The 16,410-nt window shown below is 44.2% G+C and overlaps 1 protein-coding gene across 1 annotated transcript in view; it reads right to left on the bottom strand.

The window, feature by feature from the left end:
• LOC135707878 (mucin-2-like) overlaps window positions 1–16,410 on the bottom strand; it is a 245,024-nt gene that overhangs the window by 18,257 nt on the left and 210,357 nt on the right. The window contains exon 11 of the mRNA XM_065229782.1: window positions 4,306–6,683. Within this exon, the coding sequence (XP_065085854.1) occupies window positions 4,306–6,683 (2,378 nt within the window). The remainder of the gene's footprint in view (window positions 1–4,305; window positions 6,684–16,410) is intronic.

Genomic DNA, 16,410 nt, shown 5'->3' with positions numbered 1-16,410 from the left:
TGTACTTTTAAAGGTCCAAATCAACTAATTTAAGACTTTTAATCATCAGGTCATAAACAAACATGATTATACTTTAGCTATTTATTTGTATTACTTCTGCGTGAAGTTAACGATTTACATAGTTATCTTAGCCGAAATAAGCATTTTCAACTATGAAACATGATTATATTGTAGTAGAGAAGCCTAAATTTTTAAATTTAGATGCATTAAGTCACCGAAAATGAGTACATTGCTTAACCCGTTAACGACCGAGTCGTTTTTCACCACCGGACAATGCGCGATTTTTCCACTATTTGAAAACAAGATATTAAAGATATTCCAAGGATCATTCTGGTGATATTGAAAACATAATTTACGTTCAAATTTCTGTTAAGACATGACAAAAAAAGAAGCAGATCAATATGTAAAGGTGCTCTTATTATACAATGTTGATTTCTTCTTTCATCAATTCATCTCGGATGAATGAAAACAATTTTGCAATTTAACAGTCCTAAGTTACTGTACTTGTATAAAATAAATCTGGATGCATAACAAATCAAATTTTATTAAGTGAAAACATTTACCCTCTTCTTCCAGGTGATCCACAACTTTTCAGTCCGTCTCATGTTTGGCAATCTACCATTTAATAGTCAGTACATATTTAGGCTTTTCCGTGTGCGCATCATTTTTGAGCATGTACATTCTTGAGAATTAACTGATCAACTATTGAAAAACAATTAAAAGACTGTTGTTTTTAAACAAACACTTTTTTTGATAGATTCGTTCATTTTAGAATATATGGAACATCTTTTGTTCTATACACTAATCCAGGTCTCCGCTGTTCGGTAATTTTTGAACTACTGAGCTCGTGAAAGTATAAAAATCAGGGAAAAAATTAGAAAAATTATTCCGGATTTGTATAGATTTTGTTCAATTTTTCGATTTTATTAATTTCTTACGTGTAAAGTTACTGCAAATTTAACCGACTTTTTCAGCTGTTCAAACCCCCTGTAAAATTTTACTGACTTTGGTGATCTCAGTGTGTAATATTTTCTCAAACACACATTTTTGTATCTCAAAACAACGAAAAACCTCGAAAGGGTTAAGAAAGCGACCATGCGTTCCATATTCTGAACGCTCGATGTTCAATCCGGCTCGGGAGAGTCTTTGCAAAAGGATTTTTTTCTGAGAGATTTTATGAAATACCTACTACACGGTAGCCTTCAAATGATGTATCCAGCTTTTGTTGGTTGAAAAATCGGTCGACGGTTCTCCTCATTTTCCGAAAAGATTGTTGACTACCAGAACTTTCTTTAATATAAAACTTCAAGCTCACACAGTAAGTAGTTCCAAATCTGAACGATTACCTGTTAGAGCAGGAGTTCCTCAGGGTAGCATTCTTGGGCCTATATTGTATAGCATTTTCACTTCGGACCTCCCTGATTTGCCTTAGGGCTGCCACAAATCTTTGTTCGCTGATGACCCAGGCATTTCCGCTAAAGGAACAAGTCTTCGTGTTGTTTGCAGCAGACTGCAGAAAAGTTTAGATATTTTCTCTTCTTATTTACAAAAATGAAAGTTTTCTCCCAACGCTTCCAAAACTCAACTTATAATATTTCCACATAAGCCTAGAGCTTCCTTTTTCAAACCTAGTAGTAGTCACGTAGTCACTATGAACAGAGTTCCAATTTCCTGGTCAAACCAAGTGAAATATATTGGATTAGTTCTTGACCAAAAAAATTAACTTTTAAGGTCACATTGAGGGCATTCAAGCCAAATGTCACAAATATATAAAATGTTTGTATCCTCTTATAAACAGGAAATCCAAACTTTACCTGACGAATAAACTTCTAATATTTAAACAAGTTTTCAGACCGGCCATGCTTTATGCTGTGCCAAAATGGTCCAGTTGTTGCACGACCAGGAAAAAAGCACTTCAAAGGTTTCAGAACAAAGTTCTGAAGATGATTTTAAAGTTGCCTCCCTGGTACAGTACTACCGAGGTACATAGAATTTCGAATGTTGAGACTTTAGAACAAATGTCCAACAAAATAACTAATAATCAATTGCAATGATTAATTCCCTTTATACTTAGATAAGATTTAGTGTTACTTTTTAGTTTTAAGATGTAAATTGTTATACTGACATGCAGGTTAAAAAAAAGCCTGTTTAAAATACTGAATTGCCAAGGCAGGAACAATGTAAAAACACTTCGATATATATCATAACAATTAAGGCTGGTAAGTTACTGTAGTAACTGGAGCACCTAGGTTAAAATTAAATGTAATTTATTAAGAATTTGGAACAAATAAAGAGTTAAAACAAAAGTGATTTCTGCAAACTGGTATTCCTAACTATGGTCCTTGTTTCAGTGATTGGTTCCCGAGATTCTATCCGCCAGACTATGAAAATAGCGACTATAGGAGAGATGGGCGGAGAGAATGTTTTGAGCCAAATGAACTGTCAAAATCTGAGCCAATCGAACATTCTCATTAGAATTTTTCCGAGGATTTCTTATTCTTACTAGGGGAAAAGTTGGCTTCGACAATACCTTAACCTATTATCGTCAGGGGGGTAAACAAAGTCCTAGAGCACTCATATTTGGCCAATCGTTGCTCTGAAACACAATGTATCTACATGCCAAAATTGAGCTCTCAAGGACGTTGTTTACCCCCTGACGATAATAGGTTAAGGTATTGCCGAAGCCAACTTTTCCCCTTTATTAAATTTGAGAGTATTGCAATCGAACAGATTTATATTTCGTGTGCTTCTCACATTCAACTAGTTTTTGGAATCATTAAGAAAAGATCTATCAGATTAATTGATCTTAGTTGTATTTTGTTTTCTCCGCCGATCTCTCCCTCTGAATATTTCTAATGGATACCATACATATGCAACTTTTTCTAGAGTGCAAAATGCTCGTTCATACGAGACTTATTATGAAAATCGTAGTTCTAGTCATAGTTCTAGTCATCGAACACATCCAATTGTTAAAACAAGCGTGAACAACTGAACATTTAGTCAAATTTTTCGGATTTTCAAGAAGCTTTTGGATTTTAGCTAGTAACCACAACAAATCGTTAAACAACCCATTACATGAAGTGATCTACCGCTCGATAACATCAGATGAAAATATCTTTTACAATCAAACCTAGATTCAAAACGCAGCAATCAAATTTATTATATGATACCACTCTTATAAACGGGTGCAAATACACAAATGGTATAATGATCATGCGACTATAATGCATACCTCCTTAGTCCGCGCTGCGAGTAAGGACAGGTGACTCGCACTCACTTAGTGAGGTGACAAAAGGCACCGCGAGTGAGGTGACTCTCCGTGCAAATCTCTTCTTCGACGCTGCGTTAGTCCGTCAATTTTGATCAGATTCAAATTTGACACTGATGCAGCTTTGTGTGTCCTGCTTTAGACACTTCTTATGATTATTTTACATGTGAGTAGTAAGAAATAAGAAATAAACAAAATGCAGCATTGAAACATGTTCATCAAAGGTTGGGCAGGCCTGCTCTACGACTTTATTAACTCCGCTGACGATGATGGATTGCTTTTTTAGTTAACCAGTTTGATTATGATTATAATACAGTAAAGACCAGATTTTGTCAGCCGCTCCTCGCATCAGACTTTTATCTTTCGATAATTTCACATAATCGTAATTCCAAATCATAGTCATTCATCTTAAAGATGGGTGCTTAAGGTATACTTTTATGTAATTATATCACTGAAAAAGCGCATGGGTTTCGTATAACATTAGACAAGATTTTCGAAAAGGGGGCTGACAAAATGGAGTCATTACAGTACTCAGCGTCAAACAGATCAACACAGATTATCGAAAAAAAAAACTGGAGGGATCAAATCACCCCTAACGGATCAAGTATTCGCACCATCCCCTTCAATGAAGAAAATCAAAAGTTTAATATCGCCGCTTAACGATCGCTTATCGCTCCAAAACCACCTGAGACCACCGCTTAATTTAAGCAACTCTTATTTTAAACCCGATGGATTTCAAACTTGGTTTAACCGTTGAAGAAATAGAAAAATGTTGTTAAACCTGGTTTAACTATGGCGCTTAAAGCGGCCATATTTTTTGACGTTTTGCTTTGCATGGATTTTGTTTTCCACAAATAATGTAGTGAATATAAAGATATACACAACATAGTTAAAGAAATATAATGCAATTTCAACGTTGATCCATTAATGTTCAAAAATTTAAAGTATGTTTTGCCATGCGCTTGCACGGTAACGGCGTAAAAATTGAACTGTTTAAATATATGGTTCATGCATTTTAGTTGCAATATAATACATACTTCGTTGTGGCCATTGATTGTTTCGCTGTTGTCGACCTCACAGACGCACTTGATGGCCTAGCACTGGTGGCACTGCCGCTGCTAGTTGCAGAGCTTTTGGCGATAGTTGTTGGTTTAAGAGTAGTAGTAGGTTTTCTAGCAGCAGGAGCTGCCTTTACTTCACCATTAACGGCAGTCATCGCTGGTTTTTTGACAGTTAATGGTGCCTTCTTTTCTGCTGAAATTTTATTTGTCGCACTTCCGGCAGTACTGGAACGACCAATTGTTGAAGACGAAGACGGTTTAGCGACACCAGCTGTTCGAGCGGATGATGCACTGCTAGCAGTAGATGTTTTCTTAATAGTGCTTGTCGTTGGCGGTTTTGATATAGTCGATGGTTTGGTGGTGGCTGGTTTTGTGCTTAGTTTTGCTGTCGTTGTAGTCTGTTTCTCAAAAGTTGGTACTGCTGGTTTCGCAGTTTTCGTTGTAGTTGCTTTGGATGCGGTTGGTTTAGTGATTGTTGAAGATTTGACTGTTGGTTTGGTAGTTGCTGATTTCATTCCAGTAACTACGGGTTTCAATTCTTCAACGACCTTATCGGCATCAGGGACAGCTGATACTTGTTCCAGAACTGGTGTAACTGTTTCTAATAGGTTAGGAGTTGTTGCAGTTTTAATTAATTCAGCAACTGGTTCGACTACTAAGTTTTCGGTAGTAACTGTGGCTATTGATTCTTTGATAGTCTCCTCCAATACTGGTTCTGGTTCAGTATGAGCTTCTGCTGAAAACATGGACTGAGAAGGAGACTGTACAGTTAATACACTCTCATCTGTGATGAATTCATTTTCGGCAACTACCTCCTCTTGTAAGGACTCTACTAACGGCGAAATTAATTCTTCCGTTTTGGTAGTATGAATATTTTCTACTGGGTTACGAGAAGGTGACTCAATGTGTTCTCCGATATCGATAGCGTCTTCTAAAGGTTTAATTTCGTTCTGGAGTTCAAGACTAATCAAAATATCACGGTTTTCTTCCAATTTGGTATTATCAGTAATAATTTCTGTTGGCATTTCTACTGGTACCTCTAGACGTAGCTCTTCACCATGTTCCAAATCAGCATCGTTGACGATTGGCGATTCAATTTGCATTTGATCAACTAAAGCAGCAACATCGTTCACCACTTGCGATGCTACAGCGTAAATTGCAGCTGATGGTTCTCCGGGTGCAGGAGATTTTGATTGCAACTTCTCTTCCCATGAAGGCTGTGATGTACTCTCAGGGTCTGTAATTTCCATTTTATCTTCCAAAATGTGACCGTGCTTTGAATCTGTTGGTGTAAGTTCATGAATATCCGCCTGTACTTTGTCAGTATCATCATTTGATTGTTCCTCAATTTCATCATCAACTTCGGGAAGCATATGCACCTTGTTTAGTTCATCGGAGTTGCTTAAAAGAGCTTCATCTCGGCCTTCATAGAATGACATATTCATTGGATCCTGTTCTTTATTCAGCACGTTCAGAATATTTTGTTCATTTGTAATATCCGATGGACTATCCTCTGTTACGACTTCATCATTGTAATCGTGTTCCAATTTTTCGTCGGCATGCATAGCTTCTTTAAGATTCAGTTCCTGATAAGATGGTTCACTAACAGGAGAATGTGATCGCGCAGAAACGTCTGCGTTGCCATTGACATATTCCAAAGGTTTTTCTAATTCATGTGGCCTATTGTTCATTTCATGCTGGAAATCGTCTTCCGCGGGAACATCAATATTATCCATTGTGGTGGTGAATTTCTTTGGACTTTGTGCAACAACAGTATCATCATCGAGCATCAAAAATGAGTTGGGAACTATACTTGGAGCGTTAGCCACTGGACTGGTCGGATTGGACCTGGTTGGTGAACTGACGGGAACAAATTCCTTTGCTTCTGGGTTAAGTTTAGAAGCCATCTCAAAGCTAAGACTGTCTGGACGTTCTAACTCTTCGTCCACACTTGTTTCTTTTGAAATGTCAGAGAGCTGTTCTTCAGTCGTTAGCTTCTCAACAGGTGCTTCCTCTACCACAATTTCTGTAGACGGGGTATCTTCAACAATATTCATAGATGATGTATGCTCTGCCACTATTTCCGTAGATGGCGCTTCCTCAGTAGCTATATCCGTGAATGGTTTGTCCTCTACCACAACTTCTGTGGACGGTTGTTCGTTTTCTGCAGCAATTTCAGATGATGAAGAGCACTCCGCCACAAGCTCCGAGGGTGATGTTTCCTCCAACAACAAATTTGGCGCAGTGTCCAGATTTAGTTTTTCGTCAGATGGTACTGGATCGGAATTCTCAGAAGAAGGTGCTACCTCATTGGATGTAATAGTAGAGAAGTTGTTTTCATAATCTGCAAGTTCCTGGAAAAACGATAAAAATGAAATAAAAATTGTTATTGTTGTCTACATTCGTATGTAGTAGGAGAAAGAAACTTTGACATACATAAAATTTAAAACCTATTTAAATTATACAAACAAGATTATTTTCCTGAAGGACTTATGATATTCCTGGTTTTTCCCGGTTTTTCCTGGTGAAAATAAATTCCCGACTTTTTCCCGGTTTTCCTGGTTTTGCTGGTTCACTTGCCACCCTGCAGATGTGAAATTTTATCAGCTACAACTTAGCTGAAAACCACTTTTTTATTAGACTTCAAAGTAATTAGTTATCAATTAATTTCGAAGCCAATAACTTTATGATAGATTAGACTGCTTTCTGGACAACACTGCATCTTGCGAGGGGGGGGGGGGGGGGACTCTATCTACGATTCAGGAAAGATTGTGTTTTGCTGTGGCTAGCTGCGTGCACGCTGAGTAGATAGAAAGAAGATTGATGACGATTCTGAAGATTTCCTGCAAAAAGATGATGCACAATGCAAGTAGATGCGAGAAATGAAAAAGATTTTTCGAAGATTGATGCGCTAGTGTGAGATTTTCTGAACATCAAGAACTGCGATTTAGATGGTGCCTGCTGACCAGTTGATGAAGCATGTCAGAAGATCATCTTCTTCGTAATCAATTAATCACTAATTATCCTGACGTTCAATCAAAATGTGGTCTTTAGCAAAGTTGTAGCTGAGAAAATTTCACATAAGAACAGAAAACATTTCACTTTCCCCATAGTAATTTCCATATACAATTCAAAGGGCCAGTGTAGTATGAGTTCGCATACAAATGAGCTCAAATTTTGGGAGAATTGTCAAAACATGATTTGAAATCAATTTGGCTTGGTCGAGCAAATACGATTTTTTTGCATGATAACAAGGCATAATCAGGTGTTGGTAGAAGGTATGTAATATAATAGTAATGACTTTAGTGACTAAAAGAACAAAAATATGACATTAAAACAATAAAAAAGTGACATTTGTTTATCGAAAAAAAAAGTTCCAATATTTAGTTGACACTCTAACTAACTAACAAGTCATCATGAGCATTTTTCATGCTCTTTAAAGTAAAACAAATACAGTAATGCCCCGTTTTTGTCAGCCCCCTGATGAATTTAGGGCTGACAAAAACGGGACACTGACAAAATCGGGACTTTTTTTTTTCGCTTAATTTTTTTAACATAATATCTTTAAATGCTGTTGGATAATGCAAGATTTATGTTTTAGGAATCATTCAATATATACGAGCCCATTTAGGGGGGCGGGGGGAGCTGAAATTTCAAACTTTTCGTAAGTGTCATATAAGGAGAGACATTCTTACATTGATGGTGTGGAGGGGGGGGGGGGAGTGGCTTAATGGACTTAGGTAAGAATTGAATGGCCACTCAATGCACACACACACACACACACACAAACACACACACAAACACACACACAAACACACACACAAACGCACACACACACACACTCACAAACACACTCACTCACTCACACTCACACACACACACACACACACACACACACACACACACACACACACACACACACACACACACACACACACACACACACACACACACACACACACACACACACACACACACACACACACACACACACACAACACACACCCACACACACACACACACACACACACACACACACACACACACACACACACACACACACACACACACACACACACACACACACAGGGCTACAAATGGTGAGTTGACAACCTAGCTCTGGTTCTCACAAGTTCCTACCTCACGCCTCCCCGTGGTGTAGCCTGGGCAATGTTGTCCTTCTGACAATAGCAAAGTGAGGGGGTGCGACGCGAACACTGGCGCGGTAACCATAACACGGCGATAGAGGAAATGCTTCGTCAACCCGCAGGAGTGCCAACCGGCACATTAGGATCGACGCCAGTAAGATCCTTATTACGGCATACTGGATACGGCATGGAACTATGGACACGACACGGTACAATGGATTGGATACCACGCTACAGGGCTGACAGTCGTGCTATTCTGCTCCCTAAGTAAAGAAGGGTGACACCTTCTTGAAATGGCGAGTGGGCTAATAGTGCGGCTGCCCCCGTCCCGGTAAAACCTTGGCAGGCCTCCGGATACGTTCAAAACTCGTCACCAATTGGTGATTGGTGAGTAGTAGGCTCAGATGTAACATTCCTGACTTACGCCGATCTGGCTCTGAACACGGCCCCCATGAAGGACCGTGTCAACCCTAGCATGGCCTCCCTGCTTGCATAGATAACCATGGGATCACGATAGGAGACTACATACAACGAGTGGAGATAGCGGCCCGAAGGGGGACCCATCAGAATGGATAAAATTGGAGAAAAAAATAAAAATGAAGAAAAAGAAAAAACCAAAAAAAATATGAAGAACGACGGCAATACGCCAGACAGTGAAAACGGAGGAGCAAACGTGTTCGCAAGGAGTGGGATATTGCAGAGATCACCAGTGTCGAACCTGGGGGTCACTGCGAGTTCCAGCAGCAGCAGTAAGTTTCAAGAAGAGCAGCCAGGCGTTGGGCTAAGCCAGATATTCACACCAATATCCAGTAGTAGCAAATCCCAAGAACTGCAGCTCGGGAGAACCAAAATGACGGAGGTCAGGAGGAAGATCGATGATCTCTATGTGTTCGTGAAGGATAAAAACAACGTACACAAAGAGATCAAGCAACTTGTGACCGGTATCAAATCCGGCATAACAGTGGCAGATCGGGAATGTCAAGAGTGGAGAAAAAGGGCCGAAAATGCCGAAAAGGCTCTGCTGGAGGCCAAGGAGAGCATAAGACTGGCTCAAGCACATGAGACTCCGAAGGGACCCACAAATCCACGTCCTGAAAAGAGAGATAGGGACACGCCAGGAGATGAGGAGGAGCCCAAAAAACGCAGGGACGACGAGGAAGGCATCAAGGAGATGGGAGAAAATGGTGCGTGGCGTAAAGTCGAGAACCAGAAGGAGAGGAAGAAAAAACAGAAGGAAGATGAAGTGAGGAAGAAGGAAGAGGAAGCGAGGAGGAAGGAAGAAGAAGCAAGGAAGAAGGAAGACAGGAAGAATAAGGAGAAGCCTAGGCCTCGTAGGGAGAGAAGCAAGGGTGACGCTCTGGTTGTTGAGGCGAAGGACAAAACGTCCTACGCAGCACTCCTCCGGAAAGTGAGAGAGGATCCGGAGTTGAAACAACTAGGCGAGAATGTGGTGAAAACCAGGCGAACCCAGAAAGGCGAGATGCTATTCGAGCTGAAAAGGGACCCTACGGTTAAGAGCTCAGCTTTTAAGGAGCTCGTCGAAAAATCTCTTGGCGAGACGGCGAACGTAAGAGCCTTATCCCAGGAGTCAGTGGTCGAGTGCAGGGATCTGGACGAGATCACAACAGAAGACGAGTTGAAAAGTGCGCTGAAGGTGCAATGCAACCTGGGAGACGTACCGATGGCAATTCGGTTGAGAAAGGCGTATGGTGGCACGCAGACGGCGTCGATACGACTTTCTTCGGACGCAGCTAACGAGCTGCTGAAGACTGGCCGAATCAAGGTTGGGTGGTCAGTGTGCCCGTTGAAAGCTATTCCTCGGGTATCTAAGAAAATGGAGAGATGCTACAAATGCATGGGCTTCGGTCACCAGGCGAGACACTGCAAAGGCCCTGACAGATCTGATCTGTGCAGGAAATGCGGAGAGAAGGGGCACGTTGCAAAAGACTGTACAAAGCAACCGAGGTGCATGCTCTGCAAAAAGGAGGACGGAAATGGCCATGTGACGGGAAGTTTCAGGTGCCCTGAGTTCAAGAAGGCGATGGTGGGCCAGCAATAATGAAGGTAACCCAAATAAATCTCAATCATTGTAACACAGCACAGCAACTGTTGTGGCAGTCAACAACGGAAACAAAGTGCGACGTTGCAATCATTGCAGAGCCATACCGAGTCCCTCTCGATAATGGTAACTGGGTGGCGGATAGAGCAGGAATGGCGGCCATACAAGTCATGGGCAGGTATCCCATACAACAAGTGGTGGCAAGCTCATATGAAGGTTTCGTGATCGCCAAAATCAATGGAATCTTTGTATGTAGTTGCTACGCACCCCCGAGATGGACAATTGAGCAGTTCCACCAGATGCTAGATGGGCTCACCGAAGAGCTCATTGGACGGAGACCAGTCGTCATCGCAGGAGACTTCAATGCTTGGGCAGTGGATTGGGGGAGCAGATGTACCAACGCAAGAGGGTATAGCCTGCTGGAAGCTCTGGCAAAGTTGAACGTCAGTCTGGCCAACGAAGGAACCATCAGCACCTTCCGCAAAGATGGTAGGGAATCCATTATCGACGTTACTTTCTGCAGTACGTCGCTAATGGCAAATATGAACTGGACAGTGTGCGAGGAGTACACCCATAGTGACCATCAGGCGATCCGGTACAGTATCGGCGAACGAACACCGGTGGAAATGCGGAGGACGAAAGTAAGCGAGCGGAAGTGGAAGACGAAGGCATTCAATAAGGATCTCTTCATCGAAGCTCTAAGGGTAGACAACAGCGTCCCGGGCCTAAGCGCGAATGAGTTGACCGAATTATTAGCAAGGGCATGTGACACAACTATGCCGAGAAAACTGGAGCCAACGAACAGGCGGCGTCCAGCCTACTGGTGGAACGAGGAAATTAGCACCCTCCGTGCTACTTGTCTTCTAGCCAGAAGGCGTGCTCAGAGAGCAAGAACAGAAGCAGACAGAGAGGAGCGCAGGGTGGTGTTCCGAGAGGCCAGGGCTGCACTGAAACGAAAGATAAAGCTGAGCAAGTCAAATAGTTTCAAGGAGTTGTGCCGCGATGCTGATGCCAACCCCTGGGGCAACGCATACCGAGTTGCGATGGCGAAGATCAGAGGCCCAACGATGCCGGTTGAAATGTGTCACAACAAGCTGAAAGTCATCGTGGAGGGACTTTTCCCACAGCATGACCCAACGAACTGGCCACCTACACCATATGGCGAGGTAGATGAAGACAACGTTGAACAAGTCTCCAACGAGGAACTCATAGCAGCAGCGAAAGGGTTGAAAGCGAATAAAGCTCCCGGCCCGGATGGAATTCCCAACGTGGCGTTGAAGGCGGCGATCCAGACGTTCCCGGACATGTTCAGGATGGTGCTGCAGAAATGTCTGGACGATGGTCAGTTCCCTGATAGGTGGAAGGTACAAAAGCTTGTGCTGTTGCCGAAGCCCGGAAAACCGCCGGGGGATCCTGCATCGTATAGGCCAATATGCTTGCTGGATACTGTAGGAAAGCTCTTAGAGAGGATCATCCTCAACAGGCTGACGAAATGCACGGAGAGTGAACACGGATTGTCGGAGAGACAGTTTGGATTCCGGAAAGGGAGATCGACGGTGGATGCAATTCGGACAGTTATTGACAGAGCCGAGAAAGCTTCCAAACAGAAGCGGAGAGGAAATCGATACTGCGCCGTGATTACGATCGATGTCAAGAATGCATTCAATAGCGCCAGCTGGGAGGCCATCGCCAAGGCGCTCCATAGAATGAGGGTTCCAGGCTACCTCTGCAGGATTCTAAGTAGTTATTTCCAGAACCGGGTCCTTGTCTACGTGACAGACACGGGGCAGAAATCGCTTAGAATCACGGCGGGGGTTCCCCAAGGCTCCATTCTAGGTCCCACGCTGTGGAACGGAATGTACAATGGCGTGCTGACGCTCAAGTTGCCCAAAGGAGTTGAGATCGTTGGCTTTGCGGACGATGTCGTCTTGACGGTAACCGGTGAGACGCTGGAAGAAGTGGAAATGTTGGCGGCTGAGGCGATAGATACGATTGGTAACGGATGCAAGGAGCGAAGCTGCAGATAGCCCACCACAAAACAGAAGTGATGTTGGTCAGTAACTGCAAAGCAGTGCAGCGGGCAGAAATTACCGGATGCAAGGAGCGAAGCTGCAGATAGCCCACCACAAAACAGAAGTGATGTTGGTCAGTAACTGCAAAGCAGTGCAGCGGGCAGAAATTACCGGATGCAAGGAGCGAAGCTGCAGATAGCCCACCACAAAACAGAAGTGATGTTGGTCAGTAACTGCAAAGCAGTGCAGCGGGCAGAAATTACCGTTGGAGAGCACACCATTGCTTCGAAGCGCATGCTTAAGTATCTGGGAGTGATGATCGACGACCGGTTAAACTTTAATAGCCACATCGAATATGCTTGCGAGAAGGCGACGAAGGTCATCAACGCAATAGCCAGAATCATGCCGAACAATTCTGGTCCAAGCAGCAACAAGAGACGTCTTCTGGCTAGTGTTTCCTCATCAATACTAAGGTACGGAGGTCCAGCCTGGATTGAAGCGCTGAAAACGAAGCAGAACCAAAGGAAATTGAGCAGTACGTTCCGGCTCATGGCCATGCGAGTCGTGAGTGCGTAAAGAACCATTTCGATGGAGGCAGTATGCGTTATCGCCGGTATGATCCCAATCGGCATCACCTTGGCGGAGGACTACGAGTGCTATATGACGAGAGAAACCAGAGGAGTACGAAAAATGGTGAGAACGGAGTCGATGGCTAAGTGGCAGCAGGAGTGGGATGCAGCAGAGAACGGTAGATGGACACACAGGCTAATACCGACTCTTCCGACCTGGGTGAACAGGAAGCATGGAGAAGTCAACTTCCACTTGACGCAGTTCCTGTCTGGTCATGGCTGCTTCAGGAAGTACCTGCATCGGTTCGGACACACAACGTCACCCTTCTGTCCGGAGTGTGGGAATGTGGAAGAATCACCAGAGCACGTGGTCTTCGAATGTCCTAGATTTGATGATGTGCGAGAGGATATGCTCGCCCTTAGCACGGAGAATGTCGTCGAAGAAATGTGTCGAGAGGAGGGCACCTTTAACGCCGTCAGCAGAGCAGTAACGCAGATCATGTCAGCGCTGCAGCGAAAATGGCGGGAAGACCAACTAGAAAGTAGTAATGTGCTCACACAAGTGCGAACTGAAAGCCGAAGCCGGGAGAACTCTCCGTCAGAGTAGGCTGTATCCACCACCAGGGATAACCGAGTAGAACGTGACGCTGGGAGATAAATGGCTCACAAATTGGAGAGACGATCAGCGAACTGGAAGCGCCAATTAGCTGAGGTAAAGTGAGGTGCGTAATGCACGGCCCCCTCCGAAGTAATACGTAAAAAAAAAAAAAAAAAAAAAAAAAAAAAAAAAAAAAAAAAAAAAAAAAAAAACACACACACACACACACACACACACACACACACACACACACACACACACACACACACACACACACACACACACGCACAAACACACACACAATTTTTTTCATAAAGTTATTGAATATGGTTAAATAATCAATTGACCATTTCATCTCATGGGCGAAAATCGTCCCAAACTACGCTACCAACATTTCGAGCCACGAAATTCGAGGAATTGTTCACAAAATAAATGGTTCTGCTCTCCACTGTCGCACTCTTCTCTTTTGCTCTGCATTTTCTGCCATAGGCTCTACTAGAACTTGCGACCGAAAGTGGAATACGAAGGCTTTCGACAAGGATCTGTTCGTTGAGGCACTTCGTGTGGACAGGAGTCCCGCAGATCTAAATGCGGACGAGCTGACAGAAACGTTAGTGAGAGCATGTGACATGACCATGCCGAGGAAACTGGAGCCAAATAACAGACGGCGTCCAGTCTACTGGTGGAACGAGACACTTAGCACTCTCCGCGCTAGTTGTCTCAGAGCCAGAAGACGTGTTCAGAGAGCAAGAACGGAAGCAGACAGAGAGGAACGAAGAAAAGTGTTTCGAGCGGCTAGGGCCACACTTAAACGAGAGATTAAGCAGAGCAAGTCGAACTGTGTCGAGACGCTGATGCCAACCCCTGGGGCGACGCATACCGAGTCGTGATGGCGAAGATCAGAGGTCCAACGATGCCCGCTGAAATGTGCCCAGAAAAGCTGAAAGTCATCGTGGAACGACTTTTCCCAAAGCACGACCCAACAACCTGGCCACCTACACCGTACGGAGAAGGAGAGGGAGATAACGTCGAAGTCACCGACGAGGAACTCGTAGCAGTGGCGAAAGGATTGAAGGTGAAGAAAGCTCCCGGTCCAGATGGAATCCCCAACGTAGCGTTGAAAGCGGCGATCCAGTCATCCCCGGACATGTTCAGGATGGTGCTGCAGAAATGCCTGAACGAGGGTCACTCCCCTGACTGGTGGAAGATACAGAAGCTAGTGTTGCTGCCGAAACCAGGAAAACCGCCGGGGGATCCAGCATCGTACAGGCCTATATGCCTGCTGGATACTCTCGGAAAACCCTTGGAGAGGATCATCCTAAACAGGCTGACGAAATACACGGAGAGTGAGCACGGATTGTCGGAGAGGCAGTTCGGATTCCGGAAAGGGAGATCGACGGTGGATGCAATTCGGACAGCGGTCGAGAGAGCTGAGAAGGCGTCCAAACAGAAGCGGAGAGGAGATCGATATTGCGCCATGATAACGATCGACGTTAAGAATGCGTTCAACAGCGCCAGCTGGGAGGCCATCGCCGAAGCACTGCATAGAATGAGGGTCCCTGACTACCTGTGCAGGATCCTGAGGAGTTATTTCCAGAACCGGGTTCTGGTCTACGAGACAGACATGGGACAGAGATCGATTAGGATCACAGCGGGAGTTCCACAAGGCTCCATCCTTGGTCCAACGCTCTGGAATGGGATGTACAACGGCGTGCTAACGCTGAAACTGCCCAAAGGAGTTGAGATCGTTGGCTTTGCGGACGACGTCGTCTTGACGGTAACAGGCGATACGCTGGAAGAGGTGGAAGTGTTGTCAACCGAGGCAATCGACATGATTGGTAACTGGATGCAAGGAGCGAAGCTGCAGATAGCCCACCACAAAACGGAAGTGTTATTGGTCAGTAACTGTAAAGCGGTACAGCGGGCAGAAGTCACCGTCGGGGAGCACACCATAGCCTCGAAGCGTGTGTTAAAATACCTGGGAGTGATGATCGATGACCGGCTAAACTTCAACAGCCACGTCGAATATGCCTGTGAGAAGGCTTCGAAGGCCATCAACGCGATAGCTAGAATCATGCCGAACAACGCTGGTCCCAGCAGTAGCAAGAGGCGTCTTCTGGTCAGCGTGTCATCATCGATACTGAGATATGGAGGTCCAGCCTGGGTTCCAGCGCTGGAAACGAAGCAGAACCAAAGGAAACTGAGCAGTACGTTCCGGCTCATGGCCATGCGAGTCGTGAGTGCGTACAGAACCATCTCGTCGGAAGCAGTATGCGTTATCACCGGTATGATCCCAATCGGCATCACCCTGGCCTTAGAGATGAACTAGCCTAAGGCTAAAAATCTCTTAAATAAAGAATTAAAAAAAAAAAAAAAAACATCACCCTGGCGGAGGGCAGCGAGTGCTACAGGCGGAGAGAAGCTGGAAGAGTACGGAAAGTTGTGAGAGTGGAGTCATTGGCTAAGTGGCAACAGGAGTGGAACACGACGGAGAACGGTAGATGGACACAAAGACTAATACCGATTCTTTCGACCTAGGTGAACAGAAAACACGTAGAAGTCAATTTCCACCTAACGCAGTTCCTGTCTGGCCACGACTGCTTCACGAAATACCTGCATCGGTTCGGACACGCAGCGTCACCCCTCTGTCCGGAGTGTGGCAACGTCGATGAAACGCCGGAGCATGTGGTCTTCG

The sequence above is a fragment of the Ochlerotatus camptorhynchus genome, unplaced genomic scaffold, assembly GCF_037179485.1.
Source record: "Ochlerotatus camptorhynchus isolate MF236.1 unplaced genomic scaffold, CSIRO-AGI_Acam_v1.1 ptg000322l, whole genome shotgun sequence".
Classification (NCBI taxonomy): Eukaryota; Metazoa; Arthropoda; class Insecta; order Diptera; family Culicidae; genus Ochlerotatus; species Ochlerotatus camptorhynchus.
The sequence above is the reverse complement of the archived record's forward strand: the minus strand, read 5'-3'. Positions and strand labels throughout refer to the sequence as shown.